The sequence below is a fragment of the Pholcus phalangioides genome, unplaced genomic scaffold (assembly GCF_987345545.1).
Source record: "Pholcus phalangioides strain wild (caught in Gottingen) unplaced genomic scaffold, Ppha-v1.0 ptg000029l_1, whole genome shotgun sequence".
Taxonomy (NCBI): Eukaryota; Metazoa; Arthropoda; class Arachnida; order Araneae; family Pholcidae; genus Pholcus; species Pholcus phalangioides.
In genome coordinates, this window is record NW_028301619.1 from 7,441,364 (window position 1) to 7,465,878 (window position 24,515).

Consider the following 24,515-nt stretch of genomic DNA (forward strand, 5'->3'; position numbering starts at 1 on the left):
TGTATGACATAGTATCAAACCAGTAATGACGTTCGTATGTTCAAGCATCGGCCGTTGAATATCGACTGATATTTACAGACGCTGGAATATTTTTCTAAGAAGCTAATTGGAGCAACTGGGAAAGTTTTATTATAAATGACACAGCTCCAACAACATATTTAATATGTGTATGTCTGAAAGCCTCTCTCTCTCTTTCTTGCATTGCTTCGATTTCCCGCTCACAAGCAATGATACTGTAGTACTTTTGTTTGTTTTCTTTTTTATCAAACGTCACATATACGCACACATACATACACGTACACACGATGAAATAAACAAACAAAAACATTTGGAAAATAATAATTACTAAAATAACTTTTAAATAATATCTCAGGAATGCTTTTCATAACCCGAAGCGGGTTCTCAAAAGTCTCACTGATGCTGTTTCATCTTCCTTCATTAACATTTAGACCTAAGAAAACAAAACAAAAGACTTATTTAAGAAAATCGTTGAAAATTACTATATCGTCGGCGTTCATGCAAAAGCCATTAAATTCATAATCTTTTTTTTGACGGACTACTGCAGTTGATTATAAATTCCAATTAATTATTTCATGATATGGACAGTTATGAACCACGAACCAGTTATCCAAACATTAGTATATCTACTGTAGAAATCTTTGAAATGATTTTTACTATTTTTTATAACGAATCAAAAGTTTAAATTGGCAAAATCTCAAAACTGGACTTACAGGGAAAGTGACGTCTTCAAAAAGTTAAAAAAAAACGACCTCTGAGATTCTACTCATTTTAATATGCACAAATATATAAAAAAAAATCCGGCGGAATTATTATAGGTCCCTCAAAAAATGTAAATATTAATATTTTGAACGCTAATGGAGGCCAAGAATGAATTTAAAAATCCCGCAACGCTAGAATGTTAGATTGACGTGCAAACATTACATGATGAAGTCCAACACAAACAAAGAAAAAGAGAAAAACTAGTTTCTAGAGAAAAAGAAAGTGAAAGTGAAAATAAGTTTTTTTATAGGTACCGCGCCAAGAAGCGCGAGAGGTGATGAGGAACCAACTGTTATCATTTTTGATAATTTTTTGCGGCTTTAACAATTGTTCCTGATGCAGAAGTGACTTCTGCTTGTGTGTGTGTGTTGAACGCCGACGATGTATCAATGCTTGAAAATATGACATTAATTTATATATCAGTAATTTAGTGCAAATCATCTGATTGTTGCATACCAATTCATGATTAATCAGTTTTCTGTAATGGTAAAATAGTATACGTTAGACCTCAGTATAGCGTCAGCACGAGGGACCACATAAAAGTGATTTTAAAAGCCGATTGATTGAGCAAGACTGATTCTCTGTACGATTGAGAGAGAGAGAGACACTATGGACCAACTTTTCTGATTGTCTTGTAATTTAGAAATTTTCTTGGGTGAAGGAATATTAAGAAATGTATCACAAAAAAATGAGCTTCTGCTGTGGATAAAATTTCAATTTCGGATTCACAGTTACTTCAGCCACACTTAAAAATTCCTTTTCATTTGCTACCAGTGCAACACTGTCATAGTCGTACGCAGAATTTTCTCAAGGGGTGGGGGGGGGGGGGGGGGGTGGGTTAAATTTTTTTCTTCTTCTCAGGGGGGTTTACGTTCTTTCCTGCAAAATAACACTATAATCTCGGATGGGGGGGGGGGTTAGAACCCCAAAACTCCCCCTTTGCGTACGCCAATGATCACTGTAGCCTTCAAAGAAGTGAAGACATTTATATATATATTGAGAGAAAGATGCGCGCTTGCTAATACAAGATATGCACAATCTATGCACTATATCTTGTAAGTGAAGACATTGCAGGCTATTGCGGCCTATTCGATTTTATCCCGGAAAATATGGCCGTGATGTTGTGCTAGCTTTGACGAAGGTTTATCTTTTTTATCATCTGATAGCTCCCGGCCATGGAGAATGCATTAAAACCCTGCATGTTCAAAGCAGTTCAAGATGGTATATGACGATCCGTCATTCCAAATTTTGATATTCTAGATAAAATTGCGAGGCCATCACGATGCTCACATGACCGCGCAGTGGCCTTAAGGACAAGACTTGATATTGGCACATTTTGACTTTGAGCGATTTTTACTCATTTCTACTTTTTCTAATGGTGATTTTTTTCCTCGTTTGACGAATCTTCTGCAATCGATCGTGCTGATAAAATGGTGTTTAAAGATATTTTAGGAATGCCACATTGTTTAAAAAAAAATGGACAAGCAATATTTTTCAATATCTAAGATACAATTTCATTTTTTTCCCGCGAAGGTCAAGTTTTTTCCCTTTGTAGCCGTGTTGTATAAGATCACATGCATAGTAGAACAGTAGTAGTACAGTAGTACAGTAGAACCTATTGATAACGGACATTCGTGAGACCAAACATTTTGTCCGCTAACGGGGAGGTGCACTATACAATGGAACCTCGTTCATATGACTTTCACATTTATACGACGTTTGGCTTCGGTCGCAATCGGTTCCTCTATATTTTAACGTTAAAATGTATATTTATTACTGGGGTTTACCGGTGGTTATGCATAATAACCAATCGTCTCGATAAAGAAAGTTTGATTAAATTTCACTACATTTATCACTTTTACCGGTGATTATGCATAATTCCCAAATAAAGTTGGAAAGTCTGATAAATATGGACAAACTTATAACCTTTCTTCTCTTCATTAAACGAATTAACTATTTTTAATGTACATGATATGTGCACTACATATATTTTGTAATAAAAATTTAATTAAAATGAGTGTGAGGAAGATAAAACATTCATAACACATTATCAGCCTTGTAATGTTGGCTTTCTTCACACGTATCGACAAACAGAACTAACATTACCATTCGAATTCATCGGTCCATCCTGGACCATAGTTATCTTCAGAAAATTAAGTAATTAATTGACGATATATGATATTTACCAACACAAAAAAAAAGCTTGGGATTAAACATAATCTTAGATAAATATTTTAAATTCGAGTGTCTGCTAACGGGAAGAGAAATACATTAAAGCCCTATTCCACGGGACCGCGGATCAGAAAAGTGTCCATTAGGGGAGACTTCACTGTACAGATTTTCTACAATTAGATATTTGAGCTTTACTTCTTTCATATCCAATTTAAACTGAGTGTCTATTCCGAAAGCCAGTCAGGCACAATCTGCCTTCACCCAGACGCTCGTCTTTACTTTCTTGCATATTGGGTATGAATCACTTTCAAAACAGAAAAACAGAAATGTGGATGATAATGGAAGATAGACCCAATAAAAGACGGAATCAAGGAAACAGTTATTTTTCCGGATATTATGCTGAGGTGAACTCGGAAAGAAAAGTCATCACGCCTCCGCCGGGACACGAACCCAGTCCCTCTTGCATACCGGGCAAGCATGCTACCATCTACACCACTGGAGATATGACCCTGCCTTCCTTATTTCACGCACTGTGGCATGAGGCGCTGAAGTAGAGGCATTAGTAGCCTCTCTTAACTTCAGGAAATGGCCCCCGTGTGGGACGGTTTAGAGAGAGATAGATGGCTTTTTTCTCAGCCGCCCGAGATATCAAGGAAACAGTTATTTTCTGGATATTATGCTGAGGTGAACTCGGAAAGAAAAGTCCCAGAGGAGACGTGATGATTATTCTTTCCGAGTTAAACTCAGCATAATATCCGGAAAATAACTGTTTCCTTGATATCTCGGGCGGCTGAGAAAAAAAAAAAGCCATCTATCTCTCTTTAAAAAGACGGAATGTCTTCCTACATATGATTCATACGAGGAATACATTATTACTCCGAAAAGACTTATTGTATAATATTTTATAATACATATATACATATATATATATTGTTTATAATTGCATTTTTAATTGGGTTGCTGTATTTTTGAAATATATGACATACATATTCGAATCGGTCATTTCGAAAAGGGCTCATCTCGAATTTTCAGTCATTTTGGTTTTTTTTGTAAAATGTGTTTTTAAAGGCGTAGATGTGCTTGCTGTGTGAATGCTTTTTTAATTTATTTGTAAAAATATGTCTAATAATAATGTTTGTGTTTATCAATGAAAATAATGTTTGTTATTATAAATAAAAAAAATTTACTCGATTTTTTATTCATTATTTCTTCTGTTTTTCAACCAGTTCATTTCGGAAAGGACCTATCTCCGAAAAATGTTTTTGGTTATATCTCGGTTCAGAAAATTCTAAATTTTAGATCAACGCATAAGAAATATGTCAAAGATAATCCCATCAAAAAATTATGTTATTATCTTCATTACTTTTGACCGTATTCAGTTTTTGGCTTCCCCTGAAAAATTCAAATTTACCGATATGAGCCCTTTTCGAATTGACCGATTCATTTGTTATGGGTATCTTTTTCTCAGCCACCTCGTTGGGCATTTTGCCCGTTGTGGCGTTGTCTGTGTATTTGTACAACCAACACCAGTATAGTGTTTAGTAGTCTAAAGTTGGTGTTGACACAACCCAGTCGAGTTCTTAGGGTGTCCCTATCCATACGTGATTTGGCCAGCTCATTTCTGTGTAGGATGCATGCAGATAGAAAACATCATCTCCTAGAAAGTCCAGACCGTTCAGTTTTATGCTAGAGTCTTGCACTGAAAGAACGAGCGTGCTCAGAGAATATAAGCTCATTTTTTAATGCATTTTTTAGTGGTTGAATCTTTCATTTTACATGAATGATATAAAAAATTTCAGAGAGAGAAGTGGAAAGACATCTGGATAAAGATTCTGAGTTGCACACGAGTAATTCGGGCTCGAGTGACAGTAATTCTGACGACGATTGCGCTAAAATTCAGCTCACGATGCGGCTGTTTTATGTTAGCGCATGAATCCATATCAACGAAAGTGTTCGTTAGCCGAATCAGTATTCGTTAGCCGAGGCAGAAAATTCACGAAAAAATCTTCGTTAGCCGAAAAAGTCTTAATCCAAGGCATTCGTTAGCCGACGTATCACTGTGCTAAGGTCGTAATGTACTCTTTTAATTTCATAATTGGTTGAACTGGTGAAAAAAAAAATGTCCAAAGGGATAAATTTCATCTATTGTTATTAGAAATAGAATTGGAAGACTTTTGGAAAAAATCATTGCGTTATTTTTTCTTTCCCTTTTATTTCATTATTTAAGCTCACGTGTTTTTGGATAGCAGTGATGTTACTTGTTTATTCGGTGTTTTTCGATATTTTTCAAGAAGAATGCTTGACGTTTCCAATAACAGATTTTGGGATATCGGGGGGGGGGGGGGGATAACATAACAGTAAGCACAGTACAAACATGATCACGCAAAACGACAGATGGTATAACTAAATATCGCAGTTCTATGCTTATGGCAATTGGTTCAATTATAATAGACGTATTATGTCGTCTTTAAAGTTTTCAGTATTTTTCTCGCACAATTTATAGAGCAAAGGAAAAATGTTCGAGACTTTGTCTCTATCCCCTACATCCAGAGTACAGTTTGCAGTGTTTTTGTGAGGAAGATACTCTGGATCCTCCCCAGAAATTTAACCAATTTTTTGGGCGCTTCAAAAATTTCTTCCTCGTAGAATTTAGCTTATTTTGAAGCAAAAAAAAAAAATGACAGTAAACGATATTTACCACAAATAATTTTGAAGGAAGCGAAACAAATGGAAGTAAGATGGTGGGATGTGATAAAAAATCTCTTATTTCAGGGTAAATCTCTTATTGCTTTGGGTGACCAAAGGCAAACAGAGTCGTTTTTGGTGCGTTTCCAAAGCATGTCACACACTCGATATCGATCCTACTACTAATTTCCAGGAATGCTTGTGAACTGTAATTTTTGGAAATGTTTTAGAATCACCGCGACGTTTCCTTTAGTCTGGCTTTCGTCCCATTTCAGACATATCTTCTAGAGTGAAATTGCAGGATTTAAAATTTTGCGAAACCGTCGAACTTTTGAACCATATAAACCACCGTTTCCACAAATTTCAAACATTTTTAATAATTTTAGCAACATTAACTTCGTTTTTTTTCAGCCTGTAGTCCAAGTTTCGATCAGCCATATTGAACAGTAAAAGTATATGTAAATTTTCTTTTTGGTCGTTCTGTACAGAGGCATAGTCTTATGACGAAAAATATTATTTTTACTCTTGGTTTTTAATTTGTAACTTGACTGTGTGTGAAATAAAGTTTTTGACTTTCCATTGTTCAAAAAAAAAATTAAATGAAAAAAAAAATAAAAATGAACATATTATGCAATAAAATCCTGACTAAATATCTCAGTAAATTTTCAACTTTCCCGTGCTGCCAGAAATTTTAAATTTTGACACATCAGCAGTTCAAACATGTGCCTATCAGATCGTATCACTCAGAACAATGTCAATACTCAGAACATTTGAGACGGCCTGATACAATCATATCAGCTGATTCGAGAAGAAAAATTGAAAAATTTAATTGTTTTAAAGTTATATAGAGCACCATTTGCCCCAAAGTTCAAACAATTGTTCGAGGAATAATGTATATCATTATTGTGGAAAGAACAGTACAGTATACTAAATTGGCCACAGAACTTTCTTCTCATGCCAGTTGTAGTATTTGCATCATTTTGGAGCGATTTTCTGCTGTTGCCTCCAGTACTAATATCAAATACTACGAATTGACTTTTTGACACTAAGGTCCATGCTCTCATCATATGAGGTCGAGCCGGGACCAGTAACTGGTATTTTGTTTGTCGTTGGTTTTTGACACATCGTTGGAAATCGATACAACATGTCGCTAACAAGCTTCGCATAAGCTTTCCTTTGCCAACAGTCAAAACCACCGTAACTAAATAATTGGGTAGTACTAAACTCGCATGTAAAATATCCCAGAACCGTGAAAATTTGAGCAATTAATTCAACGGCTATTCTAACAATGCATTTTCTAAAGATCTATTCCTTATGTTGCATTCACGCGTTCTTAATAATTAATTTTTTCTAAAGGTCCTTGAAGCACTGAGTAGTTATGCAAAACGGATTGATATAGATATTTATGTAAAAATTATTCGAAAAGTCATCATTTCTCTCGATTTCAATCGATGTGCTTGCTAATCTCAGATATTGATTAGATGTAAACATTATTTAGTGGAAGGTTACGGAAGCTTGAAGGTTTCTATCACGTTGCATCACTGTTGTTCAGTCATGAAATAAAAAATGATTAAAAAATAGTAAAGTATTAATTGAATTAAATACGATACACTGTTTGAAATTTTTGGAATTTATTAGTTTACTTTAAGGTTATCGTAAAGTGTGTGTGTGGGGGAGAGAGATTTTCTTTTCCATTAAGGGGTGTCACGACCCTTGAAGTCAATTTTCAAAAATGGCTTCAAAAATATTTTTTTTCATTCAATTTCAAATAAAATTCTAAAAATTTCGTGTCAATTGCTTAATTTGTTCTTATAAAATAAAAAAAAGAAGTAATACAAATGCAAATGCAAAGCCACAACAGGCAAAATGCCCAACGAGGTGTCCATATGGATTGCCCATAACTAATATGGATGCGATATATTTCAAAATGCAGCAACCCAACTACAAATGTAATCATAAAAACTAACGTACATAACGTAACGTAACTGTACGTACATGATAAAATATCATAAAGAATATTTATGGTTGTCTTATTCGAAGCTGTATAGCTTCTCGATTTACCACAATATGTTTATCTATTTATTTTTAAATGTGCCAATTGTGTTAGAATTTACTACCCCCTGGAGTAAACTATTCCATTTATTAACAACCCTATTAGAGAAAAATTCCCTGCCACACACCGCAACCTAGAATTGTCCCTTACCAATCGATACTGGTGTCCCCTTGTCAAAGCAGTCGATTGACGGAGTATTAATAATTCATGGTACATCCTATCCATCCCGTTAAAAATATTGAACACTTCGATCGAACACATCTTCAAAAAATGAAGTTTTTCTTCATAACTCAAGCCTTGTATGCCCACAAGTATATGCGTAGCTCTTCTCTGCACCCCTTCAAACAAGTCTATGTCCCTCTGTAGGTATGGTCTCCAAAACCTTACAGCATACCGCAGTCCAGGACGAACTGAGCCTAGGAAATGCGGAAGAAAGACTTTAGGAGAAAGCGAAGAGACCTTTTTGAAAATGAAACAGAGTATTCTATTCGTTTTTTTTTGACCACCGCTGAACAATGTTCAGAAAACCTAAGCCGCTCGTCAATGAGAATTCCCAAATCGGTGACCCTAGTTGCATCCGGGATAGTGACACCATTTAACTCGTAAGAGAAACGTGGGTTGTTCGAATAAAAATGAGAGACCATGTACTTGTCAACGCTAAACATCATGCTCCATTCATTTGGCCATGTTGCAATTCTGTTTAAGTTGGTCTGGAGGGAGCAACTCCCTATTGCTTTGATTCCCGACTACCCCCATTAGCTTCATGCCATCAGCGAGTTTGCTAACAATCCCATTGATTCCCTGATAGAGTTTATCGATAAAAAGTGAAAAAAGTATGGGTTCAAGGACACTTCTTTGAAGAACTCCACTAGTGATGTCTGTCCAATCAGAAAATTCCCCGTTCATCATAACTCGTTGCGACCTATCTCTTAACCACGATTCTATACAACTCAGCAAGTTGCCCTCAATTCCAATCTCGTGTAAACGCTTCAAGAGTTTACCATGTTGGACACGATCGAATGCCTTCTGGAAATCAAGGTAAACAACATCTACATTTTTGTCTTTAGCCAAAGCCTTCGTAACTTGATCATAGAAGCAAAGGAGGTTAGTTACACATGGCTTCCCCTTCCTGAACCCATGCTGATTATCCGACAATACATTATTCTCGTCTATCCACTTCACAAAGTGCCTTTTGATGATAATTTCCGAAATTTTCGAGATGGAACTCGTCAAACTCACTGGACGATAATTAGACACAGCTTCTCTACTAGCCTCTTTAAATATCGGAATTATATTAGCAAGCTTCCAATCCCTTGGGACAATACCTTCAGCTACACTACTCCTGTAAATCTGTGCGACTGGCTCCAACAATTCATTAACACATTCCCTGAGGACCCTGGGATAGATATCATCTGGTGCTAGTGCTTTACTCGCACATACAGTTTTTAGAAGATTTAGGACCTCCACGTCTTCCACTTGAATATCGTCGAGGGTTTTATTACCCCATGCAGCACCCATATGAATTATAATGTAAATGTATACAAGAAAAAACACATTGAACGTAGTTTTCTCAGATTGCAGTTTTTAAGTTCATCCGTAAGATTTAAAAAAAAAAAAAACTACTGCACCAAAAATTCTGAAAAATTTTGCAGAAATATTTATTTGACATGTGTTAGTAAAACTTCGAACTTGGATATCTGGCCATTCGTTAGAATTTTATAAATTTTTAAAGTTCTAAAAATATATATAAATTTCAAAAATCTAAATTCAAAATTTTTTAAAAATACCTCTCATTAGTCAATTGCTAAATCAGAGGTCCATTTTACTAACACACATGTCGAATAAAAATTTTTTCAAAATTTCAGAAATTTGGTGTGTAGTTTTTTTAATCTTACGGATGAACTTAAAAACTGCAATCTGAGAAAACCGCGTTCAAAATGTTTTTTCCTGTATACGTTTACACTATAATTCATTATATCTTTCTTTGATTATGAAAAACAAATTAACCGATTGATATGAAATTTTTAGTATTTTATTTGCAATTGAGTGAAATATTTTTTAAAGTCATTTTTTTGAAAATTCGACTTCAAGGGTCGTGATAATGATAACCGTTAAATCATTAGATATAGAACACCTGCTTGACATTCTAATGAACTAATCTACGCTTTGAGCGTGTTTTTCTACATATATTAGAGAGCTAGGTAGGTAAGTATCTGGTCAGTTGATTGAAGAGTCTTTCAAGTAATACGTAGATGTATATCAATCAATGATGGATCATGCAAAGAGCTTCTACCGCGTTGAAGTATCATGTTCTACAGCAAACCTCTTTTATTTCCCTACACGATGGTTGGCTACGATATAGAGGTCAGATACAGATGCCTATCGGACAACTTCGACCAGGCCACGCTAGTTCTATCTGACAGTCCTCCGTCAGTACATCTGATGGCGGAGAATGAAACTCATAGGAAGGCTTCACACATCTGTGTACAAGCTGACGAAAAAAGAAATGATAGTGGGCAATTATCCAAGAGGCCAAAGTGGTTGGTGGAACCATCCGGTCCATAATCCAGAAGATTAACAGATTAGAACAGACCCTATGAGTGACTTAATACATCCGGAATTGATACTGACTACCAAGTCGGAAGGAATTTAAGATTAAAAATTTTTAATATTTCTTAAGGAATTTGTGCTGTGAGTGTGGTAAAACAGAGAAATTGCCGAAAAGGGTGGCCAGTACAACCCGAAAACGATAGCTATGTCTTCCAGGCGAAGAGTAGAAACACAGTAGCAGCTGATTTCCGATTCTGCAAGTCTGTGCCGTTACGGATTGCTTAAAAAACCGGAAATTTAGGTTCTTTAACCAATCCGTGAAAGCGTCAACTTGCAAAGTCGGAAAAAAAGCCACCACTATGTTCATACCATAAGAGTACGAAATGCGCATGTTTTCCGATTCAAAAAGCCGGCACCAATCGAAATGTAAAAGTGCTCTGTAGATTCACATACGCGTGCACCAACCAGCACCAGCTTTATATGCAAATCTACGGAGCATTTTCGCATTCTGATCGGCGCCGACTTTCAGAATCGGAAATCCTGTTGTACAATGCTTTTACCCTAAGATGGTTGGTCTAAAAAACTGTGGCAACGACCTAGAAAATTACCATGCCAAATACGTCATCATCAATGCTGAATCTATAAAGGACATTCCGTTACCTGTAATGAAACGCATTATCTGGGAGTTAATTCTTCAGAACTGGCAACAAGAATGGGACGACTTTATCAAGAAAAGTAAATAATCGAGCAGGAATTGATCCTCTATAAACTTGCACTGATGGTGAACGCGAGAAAAAATAATAATTAAAGAACGAAAAAATTAAAAAAATGTTGTAGTTAACATTAATATGTAAAAAAGTTGTTATTTGTCATGGTATACAGTAAATCGCATTAATGTCAAACGTTCCTTAGAAAAAAGTTTGCCAAACGGTAAGGTTTTACATATTTAACGAAAGTTGATTGCGATTAAAAGGGGATGAATATGCAGATCGAATGAGGTAATAAAGTTTGATTACTTGGATCTGATGATCAATTAATGCCGTTCTGCTGTTGGATTCCGTTTTGCTGAGCTCCAGAGGTGAGTAGAGAATTGACCAGCCCACAACTGCTGCTGACCTCTCCCATTTTGTTCTTGGCATACTCAATTCGTATGCCACCTCTGTCAGATGAGAAGAGCACGTAGCCTTGAAGGGCAGTCAGTGCGTGCGTAGCAAGCCTCACATCCTACGCAACAAAACACATATTCATAAAATACTTTATTCATATTTGTGAATAATTATTTAAATGGGGAACTTTTAATCAACGAAGTTTCTTTAATGTTTTGAAAAATTCAGATATCGAAAGCATACGAAAAGTATTAGAGTGAGATATATAGATGGCTTTTTTCTCAGCCCAAGATATTAAGGAAACAGTTATTTCCCGAATATGTTATGCTGAGGTGAATTCGGAAAGAAAAGCCATCACGTCTCCGCCGGGACTCGAACCCAGGCCCTCTTGCATACCGGGAAAAAGCATGCTACCATCTACCCCACTGGAGACATGACCCTGCCTTCCTTATTTCACGCCCTGTGGCGTGAGGCGCTGAAGTAGAGGCAGTAGTAGCCTCAACTTCAGGAAATGGCCCCCGGTTGGGACGGTTTAGAGTGAGATAGATGGCTTTTTTCTCAGCCCGAGATATCAAGGAAACAGTTATTTTCTACTGTTCATACTACTGCCTGTACTTCAGCGCCTCACGTCACAGGACGTGAAATAAGGAAAGCAGGGTCATGTCTCCAGTGGTGTAGATAGTAGCATGCTTGCCCGGTATGCAAGAGGGCCTGGGTTCGAGTCCCGGTGGAGACGTGATGACTTTTCTTTCCGAGTTCACCTCCGCATAATATATTCGGAAAATAATTGTTTCCTTGATATCTCGGACTGAGAAAAAAAAGCCATCTATCTCACACTAAACCGTCTCAATCGGGGGCCATTTCCTGAAGTTGAGGCTACTACTGCCTCTACTCCAGCGCCTCACGCCACAGGGCGTGAAATAAGGAAGGCAGGGTCATGTCTCCAGTGGTGTAGATGGTAGCATGCTTGCCCGGTATGCAAGAGGGCCTGGGTTCGAGTCCCGGCGAAGACGTGATGACTTTTCTTTCCGAGTTCACCTCAGCATAATATATTCGGAAAATAACTGTTTCCTTTTGATACGAAAAGTATGCTTTTTTTCGATATCGAAAAAATAGATGTTCGTGTTTCCTTATGAGATAAAAACCTTATCGAAACATTGTCTGTTGTCATACAATATGAGTTTATAAATTATTTAAAGCATTTTAACAATAAGTTTATAAAGTGGGGATTCTTCTAGTATCGTAACTTACTTGATACTCTACAAAGGCGACGGGTGCTCCTCCTTTATTATGCATTCGCAGCCGACAAAAACCAGGGAAACTGAAAAAAGTAATTTGATGATGATTACGTATATACTTGATAACCGCTTATAAAGCTTTCATTGGAGCATATTAATAATTTGATATAATCTAAATGTTTACAGTACCTATACCTCTTAGGCAGGTTAGCGGGAAAAAATGTTCAGCAGTTTTAAAAGAGCTATTTGGGGATTCTGCACTTGAGTCCTGTGGTATTGGAGCCGGTAGTGCTCGAGCACTCATAGTAATATATCTTAGCATGAGGACGAGCTCCCCCTGAGAGTTAGGAATCAAAATATCTAACATGAAACTCAAGTCGAGAACTCACAGATCTATAGCTCGGTCCAAACTACGTGTGCTCGGACTTGTAACTGGGTTACTGTGCAGATGGGGACTGGGTGATAAGTTACGAGGCAAGCAACGAGTTGGTGGCTCGTGAGAACTTATCTGATATGTCGGTACATAAAATTCACTCACGCCTACCGAATCATTTACGGTGGACAACTGTATCGCTGCGCTTGCAACAGGTTTGTGCGGTAGTGAGAACAGAGTCATGAGGCAGCATGTTTACTGAGGCGGCATTTTTTTGTCAGATTTGTTATGATGGTATTTTCTTTCCTGCAGATTTGTTAACATCGAGATCGTTTTGGAAAGCGCGAGTGGGTACATAAGGGCAAGTATATAAATACTATACAAAAAATGCTAATCAAACTCTTTTGCTATTCAATGTAAACAATATATGTATTGTTTCTAGTTTTTGTAATTGCATTTTTAATTGGGGGTTGCTGTATTTTTAGAAATATGGACATTCATATTTGTTATGGGCATCTTTTCCTCAGTCACCTCGTTGGGCATTTTGCCTGTTGTATTTGTATTTAATGCTCAGTTTATCTCAATATCCCTTCTTTCTTGCACTTCCACAAAGTGCCACTCTCTTTAGATACAGATAGGCCGGGCATAGATAGTCGGACTATATCTTTTCCAGTTGCACCCATCTTTTGGCGATGCAACTGAGACAAGCACGCATTTCGGCGTGTAATGTTGAAGGTAAGGTTAAGAGTGAAATTTGCGCCCCCTCTGGGCAAGAGCCAGGGGCGTCAGACCCGCTTGCCTCCCGCCTCCTACTTGCGGCCCTGACCCGACCTATTCCCTCCATTGGAATTTGACAGCCCGAAAAATCATCAGAAACATCGACACTATATAAGTGCCAAGTTTGTCTCCGACAAAGAACACCTTCAATTTTTGAGTTATTTATTTTCTGTCCTTTCTAAAAGGGATCGGACCAGTGTTTTTCAGCCGCGGATCCTAGGGGCGTCTCGAACCTTTGTTAAGGAAATCGCGGCAAGCTTTTGACAATGATGGTTGCCTATTTAGTGCTTTGAAGTGGCTCTTTTTTAGACTATTCTGGGAAGCCACCGTTAAACGTTGTCGCTTCCAGGGAGCCACGGTCGGCAAAAGTATGAGAACTAGTTCCCTAAATCATCCGTGTGACCCGCTCCTCGCTGGGGAGAGGGTCGCTACCCACACTTTGGGGACTACTGTAGTAGGGTAATAAACGTGAAGAAAGAAAACTCTTTCAGACAGACGTATTCAAAGGGTGGCAAAAAATCATTTACCTCAGGCGACAAAATTTTTAGGACCAGCCCTGAGTGAGAATATTTTAGCAAAAGTCAGAAGTATCCTACGATGAACGTGAACTAGCCGAAGGCTAACTATTCTAGTGTATTCGACCGGGACCTTAAGTTTAAGACGATTCCGAGTGGCTATGCTTCCAATCCTCTTACCGAGATTGTTTCACAAACAGTTCAGCTATGGATCATTTGCTATATCTCCTTTTGAATAACGTTCAATATGTCCCACAACCTGATTCAATCTTGTATATTATCATAAATAATACGGCTGCAAATATTTTGTTATCATGCTATTCTGTGTTCACGACGACCAAATAAAAATGAATGTTATCAGATTAGACTTACCTGCCAAAGAGATCTTTAAGCTCCTGCTCAGATACGAATTGGCCAAGATTGGCAACAAAAAGAGTCGAGCACGGCAAATGGCTTCCCCCTGATGCCGACGATGTTGATCCCACAGGACTCGTGAGTGCCGGGCTTGTCGCAACAAGGTGCGGTGGTGGCAAAGTTGCGTGAATCGCTGCCGATAACGGATGAGGCACCGTTAGAGGAGGCTGTCGAGGGGGCAAAAAACAAAAACAGTCAGTTCATTTCATGGTGGAATATATTCGTAATTATTTGACAATATTATAATTCATCAATGAATTATGACGTTCAGTCGACGATCCTATCAATTCATGCTACTTATTCAGCTTGCGAGATGGAGAATTCTCAAAATTTAACAAATAACAAAGATTTCATTGATTTTACAGCACATGCTAATCACGACAGTCACATCGATCTAATTTTCTAATTTATCTTCTATCTTATGAAACACGTTGGAGACGTTGAGGAAAAAATTAGAAGCACGTATTAGAAGAGATGAATAGTAATTTAAACTTGAAATAAAATGATGCACATTTCAAGTTGATTGAATAAATATCCAGTTCTGTTAGTTAGGCTTATTTCTTGTAGTTTGGATGTTGGTCAACGTGCTACAGCATAAATTCGAGACTAAAATATTCGATGCTATCTTATATAGCACGGAAAACAAATACAAGGCGAATGAATCACTTGAAAAAACCTCGAGTCGTCTGAGCGGAATAGTTCCCACCAGCATTATTCAAAGGCATTAGTTTCATGTTACGTACCGTATCCCAGGGTGTCCTGTTAGTCATAATTCGGCCTTTATCTCATCAACCGTGCGTTGTAGAGTTATGGTTTTAATTTAAAGAATGCTCAAAATGTGTTCAGGAATCACCCTGTACCAGTTTCAGGAATGAAAATATAGTGTGCCATATAATAAAAAAAATCAATTTCTATACACCCCCCGTCCTCTAGAGATATTTGAATTCAAAAATCGGAGAAAAATTTGGTAAGCACAACACAGCATAACTGACGCTTCTTTCTTTCATTCACGCTGTTCTTTTCTCCAACTTTTCTCCGATTTTTGAATTCAAATGTCTCAGCGAATACTGAACTTAAAAAACATGGAATTTTTTTTGTTGGCCTCAGGAAGAACAGGACAAGAACTTTTCTATTGGAAGTTAGAGGACAGGGGAACCGTATAAAAATTTAGATTTTTTTATTTTGGGTCACACTGTTCTTTTTTAATCTCTGAACAGGCACACGGCGATTTCTGAAAACATTTTGTGAGCGCATATTCAAGTTAAAACCATACCTCTACGACGAACTGTTGATGAGATAAAGGCCACATCAGGACTTTCAGGACAACCTGTATATAAAACTGATTAAATAATAAATTGAAGCTGTTATATCATGACTTACTGGCAATTGGGCATGCAGAGCAGGGTGGACGAGTGCGGCAGAATGCAATGCTGTTGACACTGGTACTTCGGCATACGACAGAGACAGATGATGTGGCCAACCGTCGTGACTTGCTGGCAACAGCGCTGCCCCAATCTCTGAAAGAATCATGGTCATTGAAATACATACGTATCAAAATTGACCTTAACGACAGCGCAAACACATAAAATCACCAGTAAATACACGGTAATGGTTTTAATAATGATAGTTATTTGATTCATTATAAAACACGTTCATGTTGAACAAACAAAATATTTTAATAGCTCATTTTTACCAGTAAGATCATAGAACCCATAAAAAAGTGCGGTCTCATTTTTAATTCGAACAACTCACGTTTTACTTGGAATGGAGTATGCTGTAAGATTTTGGAAACCATACCTACAGAGGGACATAGACTTGGTTGAGAGGGTGCAGAGAATAGCTACGCGTGCTCTTGTTGGTACACAAGGCTTGAGTTACGAAGAGAGACTTGATTTCTTGAACATGTTTACATTGGAAGAAAACGCAGCTGTCGGGGGATATGATCGAAGTGTTTAAAAATTTCAACGGGATGGATAAGATGGACCACGAGTTATTAATATACCGTCAATAAACTGCTTCGACAAGGAGACACCGGTATCGTACGGACAGGTTGTGGTGTCGCACGGAGTTTTTCCTCTAAAGTTATGTTATATACAAATACAAATACAAAGCCACAACAGGCAAAATGCCCAACGAGGTGGCTGAGAAAAAGATGCCCATAACAAATATGGATCTCATATATTTCTAAAAGGAAGGTAGGCGAAGGTAGTTATGTTAATAAATGGAATAGCTAATCTCCAGGGGTCGTGAATTCTAACACAATTGACACGTTTCAAAAGAAGTACGACAACATATTGGAATAAATCGAGAAGCCATCCATACTTAGATAAGACAACCGTAACCTTTTCATGCGTATTATATATTATTAATTATTATCGGGTGTATGCTTTTTGGTTGCTATATTTTGGTTACATTTCACATCCATATTTTTTATGAGAAACTTTTTTCAGCCACTTTGTTGGGAAATTTGCCTATTGCGGCCTTTGTGTTTATATTTATGCTTTGTCGCTACCAAGGACGTCACCGAACTTTACCGCGAGGTATTTTGTGGATGCAATCATATTTAAACTAGAAAAAGGGCTGCGATTCCCAACCGGTGTGTCACGGCTCTTTACTGCTAGTGAAGTTTCCCGAGATCGGGAAGTGGTGTCGTTAGATATTTAAAACTCTTACCACTAAGGTTTTGAGAAAACAAAGTAATGAAACTTCTCTTCAAGAAGAAATCAGCGAGGCAGAAGTGCTGGAATTCAATTTTAGTACGTTTCTCAATATTACGCATTTGTGTTGTGCAATTTTGAAACAGCTCGTTAAAGTTTTGTAAACCACTTTACGTGAAAGATATTTTCCATCAAAAATCATGCGTACGATGAATTACTTCAGTGATGGTAGTGAATGAGAAAATCAGTCAAGCGATGCCCACAGCAGTTAATGCCGTAGGCGAATTAAGAGAATAACAGAAGAGAATTTGCATACTTACGTCCTGCAAGTGGATGTAGCAGAGTAGGATGAGTAGCAGCCGCTGGAGGAGACTGCTGCTTAGGCTTACTAACCTTCGTGTTGCTCTTAGCGAATTCCAGCCGGATAGTCTGCGGCAAGTCTGGGTCGAAACGCACTCCCTGCTGCAATAGAAACATTCTTTTAAGTATATTGCACCACTATTTTGTCCTAAACTTTCGACGAAATCTGATAGCGCTAGTGGCCCTAGATGGAGGTGGGAAAAGTACCGCCTTGGGCCTCGCAGATGTAATACATAAAATTGTTCCCTTGTATAATTTTTATGACGTGAAACTAATTTCTTTCCTTCTGGGTGTCATAGAACTTTATTGTGATGACCAAATCAAAGATATGTTTGAAAATTTTCAAAGCTGAGCATAGTTAATGACAGAATACGGAAACATTGATCTTCAAAAATCACAAAAATCACAGCAAGTGAGCAGTTAACGAGAAGAGTTTGAACAAATGTGCAACAGGAACAAAAGTTTTTTTTTCGTCAATAGGAGGGCCACATAAAGAAACTTGCCTTTAACACTGTCTGGCAGGACAATTGAGCATTGAAATAGAATCTCTATACTGATAAGCAACAAAGAAAGTTCTGCACAGTCAAAGATTGTTGCATCGTGTCTTTTTGTGTCAAACCGAAAAAGTCCATGATCAAAGTCTGACACATTGAAATACTTTACTGAAAAAAATTATTAATTCCAAAAAATCGTTTCTTTGCAAGTAGGATTGTAGTCTATAAAAAGAGCCACTTGAACCAATGGTGTTCAAACTTCTGATAGTTTCTAAGTTTTAGCAATGTTAATCAAACATTATAACAGTAATTCCATCTTGATAAATTTTCAGACAAGTTGAAAAATCACTGTTGAAACCAGTTACGATTCCACTCTGTAAGTAATCTTTCCAACATACACTTTTGAGCATTTCGGTGTCTAATTTTCAGTTAACAATAGCACGAGATGGCACCTGATTCACCATAAAAAACGGTTGAGTAAATCAATTTTCAACAATATCTTGTAATGATTGTGATCTGAATAATGACGCATATTTCTACGAAAATCACTTCGTCCAAGTAAAGAAGAAACCTTCCGTGGATAAATTAGAACGTAATTCGTTGCGATCATTCATCGGGGTGCATAGATTTATTATTGGAATAAATCAACAAAAAATTAGAGCATCAAATTTCATTAGCTTTCCATCAATTTCATCAAACAAAAAAACTCGCGTTTTTATAAAAACACTGAGCAGCGAGATTTCGATTCTTACTTAGATTGCACGCTTATATCTCAATAAATAGAAGCGCTCGCCCCTCATCATCATTATTATCATTTTCTAGTACTTGTCTTTCCTTTAAATCCGTTGGCCAACATTCGCCGACAGCGATGAAATGTCAGCAACAGGCTTCTTGTCTGTTCGTAACTTTATGGGAAGGAGCAAGAAAAAGAAAGGGGGGGGGGCCAAAGAAATAAGGAGCATTTCGCTAATTAATCCAATAATTAATACCTCTGCCCAAGGCTTTAAAACAAGGAGCTGGTGAGACACCGCGTAATTGAATTTCAAAACAGCATCTAACAGAAACAGTCGTTATGCAGAAACGGGAGTAAAAGATGCCTGGGAGCACAAATACGCGTTGCCATGACAACCACAATTGTGAGCAACAAGTCCCTAGATCTTTTCCATCTATCTATAGTACACTGCGCAACTTAAGACACAAGTTTATTTTTTACTGCTTTTCTTTCTCTGGCAGTCTCTCTCTCTCTCTCTCTCTCTGTTACACGATCTCCATTTTTTATTTCTATTTTAATTTACACTTAAAAGTTTCATGACATATTTTTTTTTTAAATACACTTAGAAAAATCATTCCAAAGACTGAAATATAGATGTAAAAAACCGTCTTGATGTCTCTTGTGATATGCAATTTCTTGCATTCGCCGGTTTTTATTTCTATCAAGAAATGCATCAACGCTCATTTTTTCCTTAGAGAACATGGAATCTCGGAATGATTATAATTAAGCATTTATTCATTTTTGAGAAATTCACTTGCAATAAACTATTATGATTTCATTGACTTAAGGGGGGTCTCATACATGGTGAAAAAGTATGCTCTAATAGAAATATCATAAAAAATATTATTTACCCATTGATTCATTTCAAATATTTTACAAATGTTTTTATTTGTATGTGCTATTCTATGTTTTTACAAAGTTTTACATATCTTGGATACTTAAGTGTTTGCAAATTTTCAAAACATGCATTAAGAACAGCTTGCGCGCATGATAAAATACCATGTCATCAAAATAACGGAAACTGTTTAGTTCATGAAATGAAGCAAAAGGTTAATATTTAATTGACTCAATCGTATTTAAAATTAAAATTTTAAAATTTAATTTTAAATAAGATTGAGAGTCAATGAAATCTGAAACTTTTGCTTCATTTCATGAACTGAACAGTTTCCTTTATACTGTATATATTTTTTATCAATTTTTATTCTATTACATTAACGTCATGTAAAGCTGTTTTTAATGCTTTTTTTGAAAATTGAGTATCCAAGATATGTAAAACTGTATACCAGCACAGGATAGCACATACATGTGTAAAAATTTGAAATAAACAAATAGTTAAATTGTATTTGTAATGATATTTCTATATTAGAGCATAGTTCTCCACCATGTTAAAAGGCACGTGCCTTTTAACATGGTAAGAAAAACTCTCTTATGTAGAAATGCTATTGAAATATTGTTTATTCATTGATTTATTTCCAATTTTAACCACATATATTTGATTTTGTATGCTCTCTTATATGCCAGTGCAAAATTTTATAAATCTCCAATATACACTTAATTTTTTAAAATTTTCAAAAACACGCATCAAAAGAACAGCTTGCGCGCATGATAAAATAACATGACATCAATAAAATTGAATCAAAGTTGTTTCAAAGTAGAGGAAACTGTTCAGTGCATAAAATGGGGAAAAAGATTTGAGATCCATTCAGGAATATGGATCTTGGGTTACAAAAATTTTTAAATTTAAAAATTCAAAATTTGATTTTAAATAAGCTTGAGTCTAAAAAATCTCAATCTTTTTCATCATTTTTTATCAACTGAACAATTTTTTTTATTTCGAATAATTTTTTATTAAAAACTTTTAAGCATTTAAAATATGTAAAATTTTGTACACTGGCATAGGATAGCATACACATTCAAATATATGTGGAATAAATCAATGGATAAATAATATTTGTAATAATATTTCTTCATAAGAAAGAGACCCCTTAAATCGATATTTTCCATTTATGTGGCAAGTTTTCATTTTGCAATGTATCTTAAATCAATGCATATGCAAATATCTATCACTATGCAATGAAGTGGGGGGGGGGGGCGGTTCGAAACCATTAAAAAAAATAAAAATTTTTGATTTCAGTAAATGCTTTCAAAATAATTGCAATAAGAGGCTTTAAAGTTACTAAAAGGCCAACATTGTTGAAATTTGCTTACTTTTTATTTCACACAATTTTGCATAAATCTAACAAAACTAGCTACCAAAAATTATTTGCACCAATTCTCTTGTCACTAACGTTGTGCATACCCTTTTAATGAAAACTCATTTTTGAATATGCACGTGTAAAAAATATTACAGTTCTTCCGAATATGGAAGGTTTCACTGTAATTAGAATGTACGAAGAAAAATGCTTTTAAACAGCGTGAGCTCAGAATTTATTAACGATTGGAAACGTACGGATACTCCAGTTCAATAATTCAATCGTCTATCAGCTCAATTCTGGATTGTAATTAATTACAATCGGTTTAAATGGAAGTTCGGCCGCTCACACGCGATGATGAGCTGAATTTTCGCCCGGTTGAATTCCAGTAAAGGCAGAAACTGACGCATCGAAAGGGATATATCTTTTGTACGTTTCAAAAATACAGTGCACACCGCTTAATGTGATCACATCGAGATTCGGGAATTCTGATAACAATAACCGATTGATACCTTCAAACTAAGATCCTTCTTTATATTCAGAAATTATGAGGAGTTAGAATGGAACCATCTAATTTGTATCGCGAATTGCGATACTTTTTATAATAAGGTAGGTTTCATAGATATGTAGTGAAAGTTTCCCAGCCGAGGAAATGCGAATGTGGTCAGTTGAAGAAATTTATCAAGAACTGCACAAAAGGACTTTTAAAATGTTACACATGCCTTCATTTAAATAAGCCATTGCAAAAGCAGCGCTACACGTAATTGGACCATAGCGGCCCGATTAAGACATTGTGAACTGACCACAGAAATTTTGATCAACAAGGGAGTGGGGGGGGGGGGTACGCCTTCTGACCTCTTACTTGTCTAAAGGCCGAAACACACAATACATTGACGTGACGTGATAATCAGGTCACGTCAGAGACGTTGTGAATTCTGATTCGTGGAAATTCTGTGAGGAGGAAATTATGTGATGTGGAATTCTCCCGTGTCACAGAATTTTTACGAATTAGGATTCACGTTTCTGACATGACGTGAAATAATGTCACGTCAGTGTAGTGTTTCAGCCTTTACAGGTTGATAAAAATAACTTATTGAAAAAAATGAGTCTGGTTCAACTATAGCTTCAAAATATGCAAAAAGGAAAAAAAAATGACGAAAAAAACTTATAAAATTAACCCTTTAAGCGGCAATGACGAGATATCTCGCCTCCATAAAAGCCTCTTATTTTAGAAAGGACAAGGCCTCCTCCTCCTAGTCAGATCATGGCCCACCACTCTGTCTCAATGAAGAGATTTTAGCCGGTGATCGAAGTAGACCTGGACCATGCTAAAAGGTGTGCGTGTATGTGTTGTGAACCTAACGTGAATTCTTTTTCTGTGTTATGTTTGTTATGTGTATGCTGCCCCCCCCCCCCCATCTGCCGTCCAATAATTTTTCCAAGTACGAGCAGAGGCGGATTTAACGGCGCGCGCCCGGGGCTCTGACTTCTAAAAAAACCCCAAATTTCACACTTTTTTTTAATTTAAGGGGCCCAATATTTTCTTTTGCGCCCGGGGCCTCGACCGAATGGTATAGTTGTATAGGCCTGTTGCGCTCTCTGTGGCACGACTTATCAATAGGGAGATCGGCTCGCATTCTTTCCTCAAAGTAGAAAACCCACTTCAGCCGACCACCACTGTGGCAACTGTGAGGTTCTAACCCAGGTCTTCGCGATGTGAGTCCGTGACTGTAACCACTCGACCATCACAGCTGTGCACTGTCAAGGCCAGATATTTTGTATAAAGTTGATTTGGAAAAATTTTCCCTAAACCCATTAGTTTGCATCCGCTGAAAATCGGCAAAAAGTCTACTCAGTTAAAAAAGGATATTAGCAGATATATGTCAACAGATATTTTGAAGAGATTTTAGTTATTTCTAATTACCGCTTAAATGGTTAACCGAAGTCCTGATAACTATTAACGTTTTTTTTTCTATGCTAGGATATTGGTCCGTTTCGTGAAAGTGATAAAAATACCCAAATGATATCATTATCCGTCATTCTAATAAGCGGCGTCTACTGTATTTGTTACTAAGGGTACGAACATAGTGCATGCTGGTTTTCAATTCTGCACGTCCGTGCCGTTATGGATTGGGTAAAAACATGAACTTCAGGTTTTTTAACCAATCCGCAACGGCGCGGAAGAATCCGAAACCAGCGTGCGCTATATTCGCACCCTTAGACAGGAAGTAAAATGAATAATCAAGTGCAACGAAAATAATGAAGTCTAATGATAAACATTTCAAAAGAAAGTTAAGGGGGGGGGGCATAATAAATAGTTTTTTATTATTAGAAATACCTGTAAGTCTTGTTTTGCTGCTTCAGCTCCTGCTCTGGTACTAAATGTAACAAATCCAACGGGCTGTTTCAAAAGCGAAAAGATCATTTTAATTGAAAAATTTATGCCAGGAAAAACACCAAATACTTTAAGTGCTATCCTCAATGCACAGAAAACACTTAAACATGGAATGAATTATTCTGTAAAACACTGAAAAAATTAATCACCCAGAATCTTTCACGTGTAAGATTCCTTTAAAGCGTAATTTTCAACGATATTGCATTCTTTTCTGTATAAAATATTTAATCCAGACCACAGACCAGAATTAAATTTCTCCTACCGGGACTGGCCCTTAAGGGCCATAAGTGGGCTTACAAATTGTAGCGTCGTGAACACTACGTGTGAGTATATTTAATCCAAGACCGATATTAGTCTTTTATTAGGACGTGTTTTTTTTACATCAACTTTCAAACACCATCCTTTTCCGATGAAACCATATATTGTTTTATTCATTGCATGTCGATTACATAGTTGAAAGACTGACAACGACACAGAATTAAATGTACAGGATGATTGTAATTAAAGTTGCGATTTCAAAACGCTGTAAAATAAGAATCACTGGTCAGAATAACTTGAAAACTTGCGTGAATGCTCTCGAAGCAATGGAATTTTTTTCGGTGAGAAGGAAAAAAAAACTTAAACATTTATCGATAGGCGGCACTGTATTCGCGATATTCTATATTTCGCATACGAACGGGATGTTTGCTCACAGAATGGAAACAACAGTTAGCCAGGGGAAAATGACAATTTAATTAATATCGAAAAATTTTATAATTCATGGAAACATCGAAAAATTTTATAATTCATGGAACATCACAAAAATGAAGTCACAAAACAAGTACCTACGACCTACGCAAGAAATGTTCAGTATGTTATCCACCGTGTTCTGCTACGAGTTTGACGCTCAAAACTGCATGTTCCACAAAGATCGAGTGGTATTGCTAAGGAAGTACCTCAAGTATGTTATATACAGTGGTCAGATTGCGAACTTGGCTGGTGA

At 36.7% G+C, this 24,515-nt stretch overlaps 1 protein-coding gene across 1 annotated transcript in view; it reads right to left on the minus strand.

Annotated features, from left to right (window-relative positions):
• Positions 1–262: 262 nt before the first annotated feature.
• Positions 263–24,515, minus strand: part of LOC149067639 (protein couch potato-like) — a 239,167-nt gene continuing 214,914 nt past the window's right edge. Inside the window, exons 4-10 of the mRNA XM_089252505.1 lie at positions 23,477–23,539; positions 17,641–17,782; positions 16,044–16,180; positions 14,622–14,830; positions 12,598–12,667; positions 11,257–11,464; positions 263–451 (exon numbers count right to left, since the gene is read on the minus strand). Coding sequence (XP_089108631.1) covers positions 11,270–11,464; positions 12,598–12,667; positions 14,622–14,830; positions 16,044–16,180; positions 17,641–17,782; positions 23,477–23,539 — 816 coding nt within the window. The 3' untranslated portion in view covers positions 263–451; positions 11,257–11,269. The remainder of the gene's footprint in view (positions 452–11,256; positions 11,465–12,597; positions 12,668–14,621; positions 14,831–16,043; positions 16,181–17,640; positions 17,783–23,476; positions 23,540–24,515) is intronic.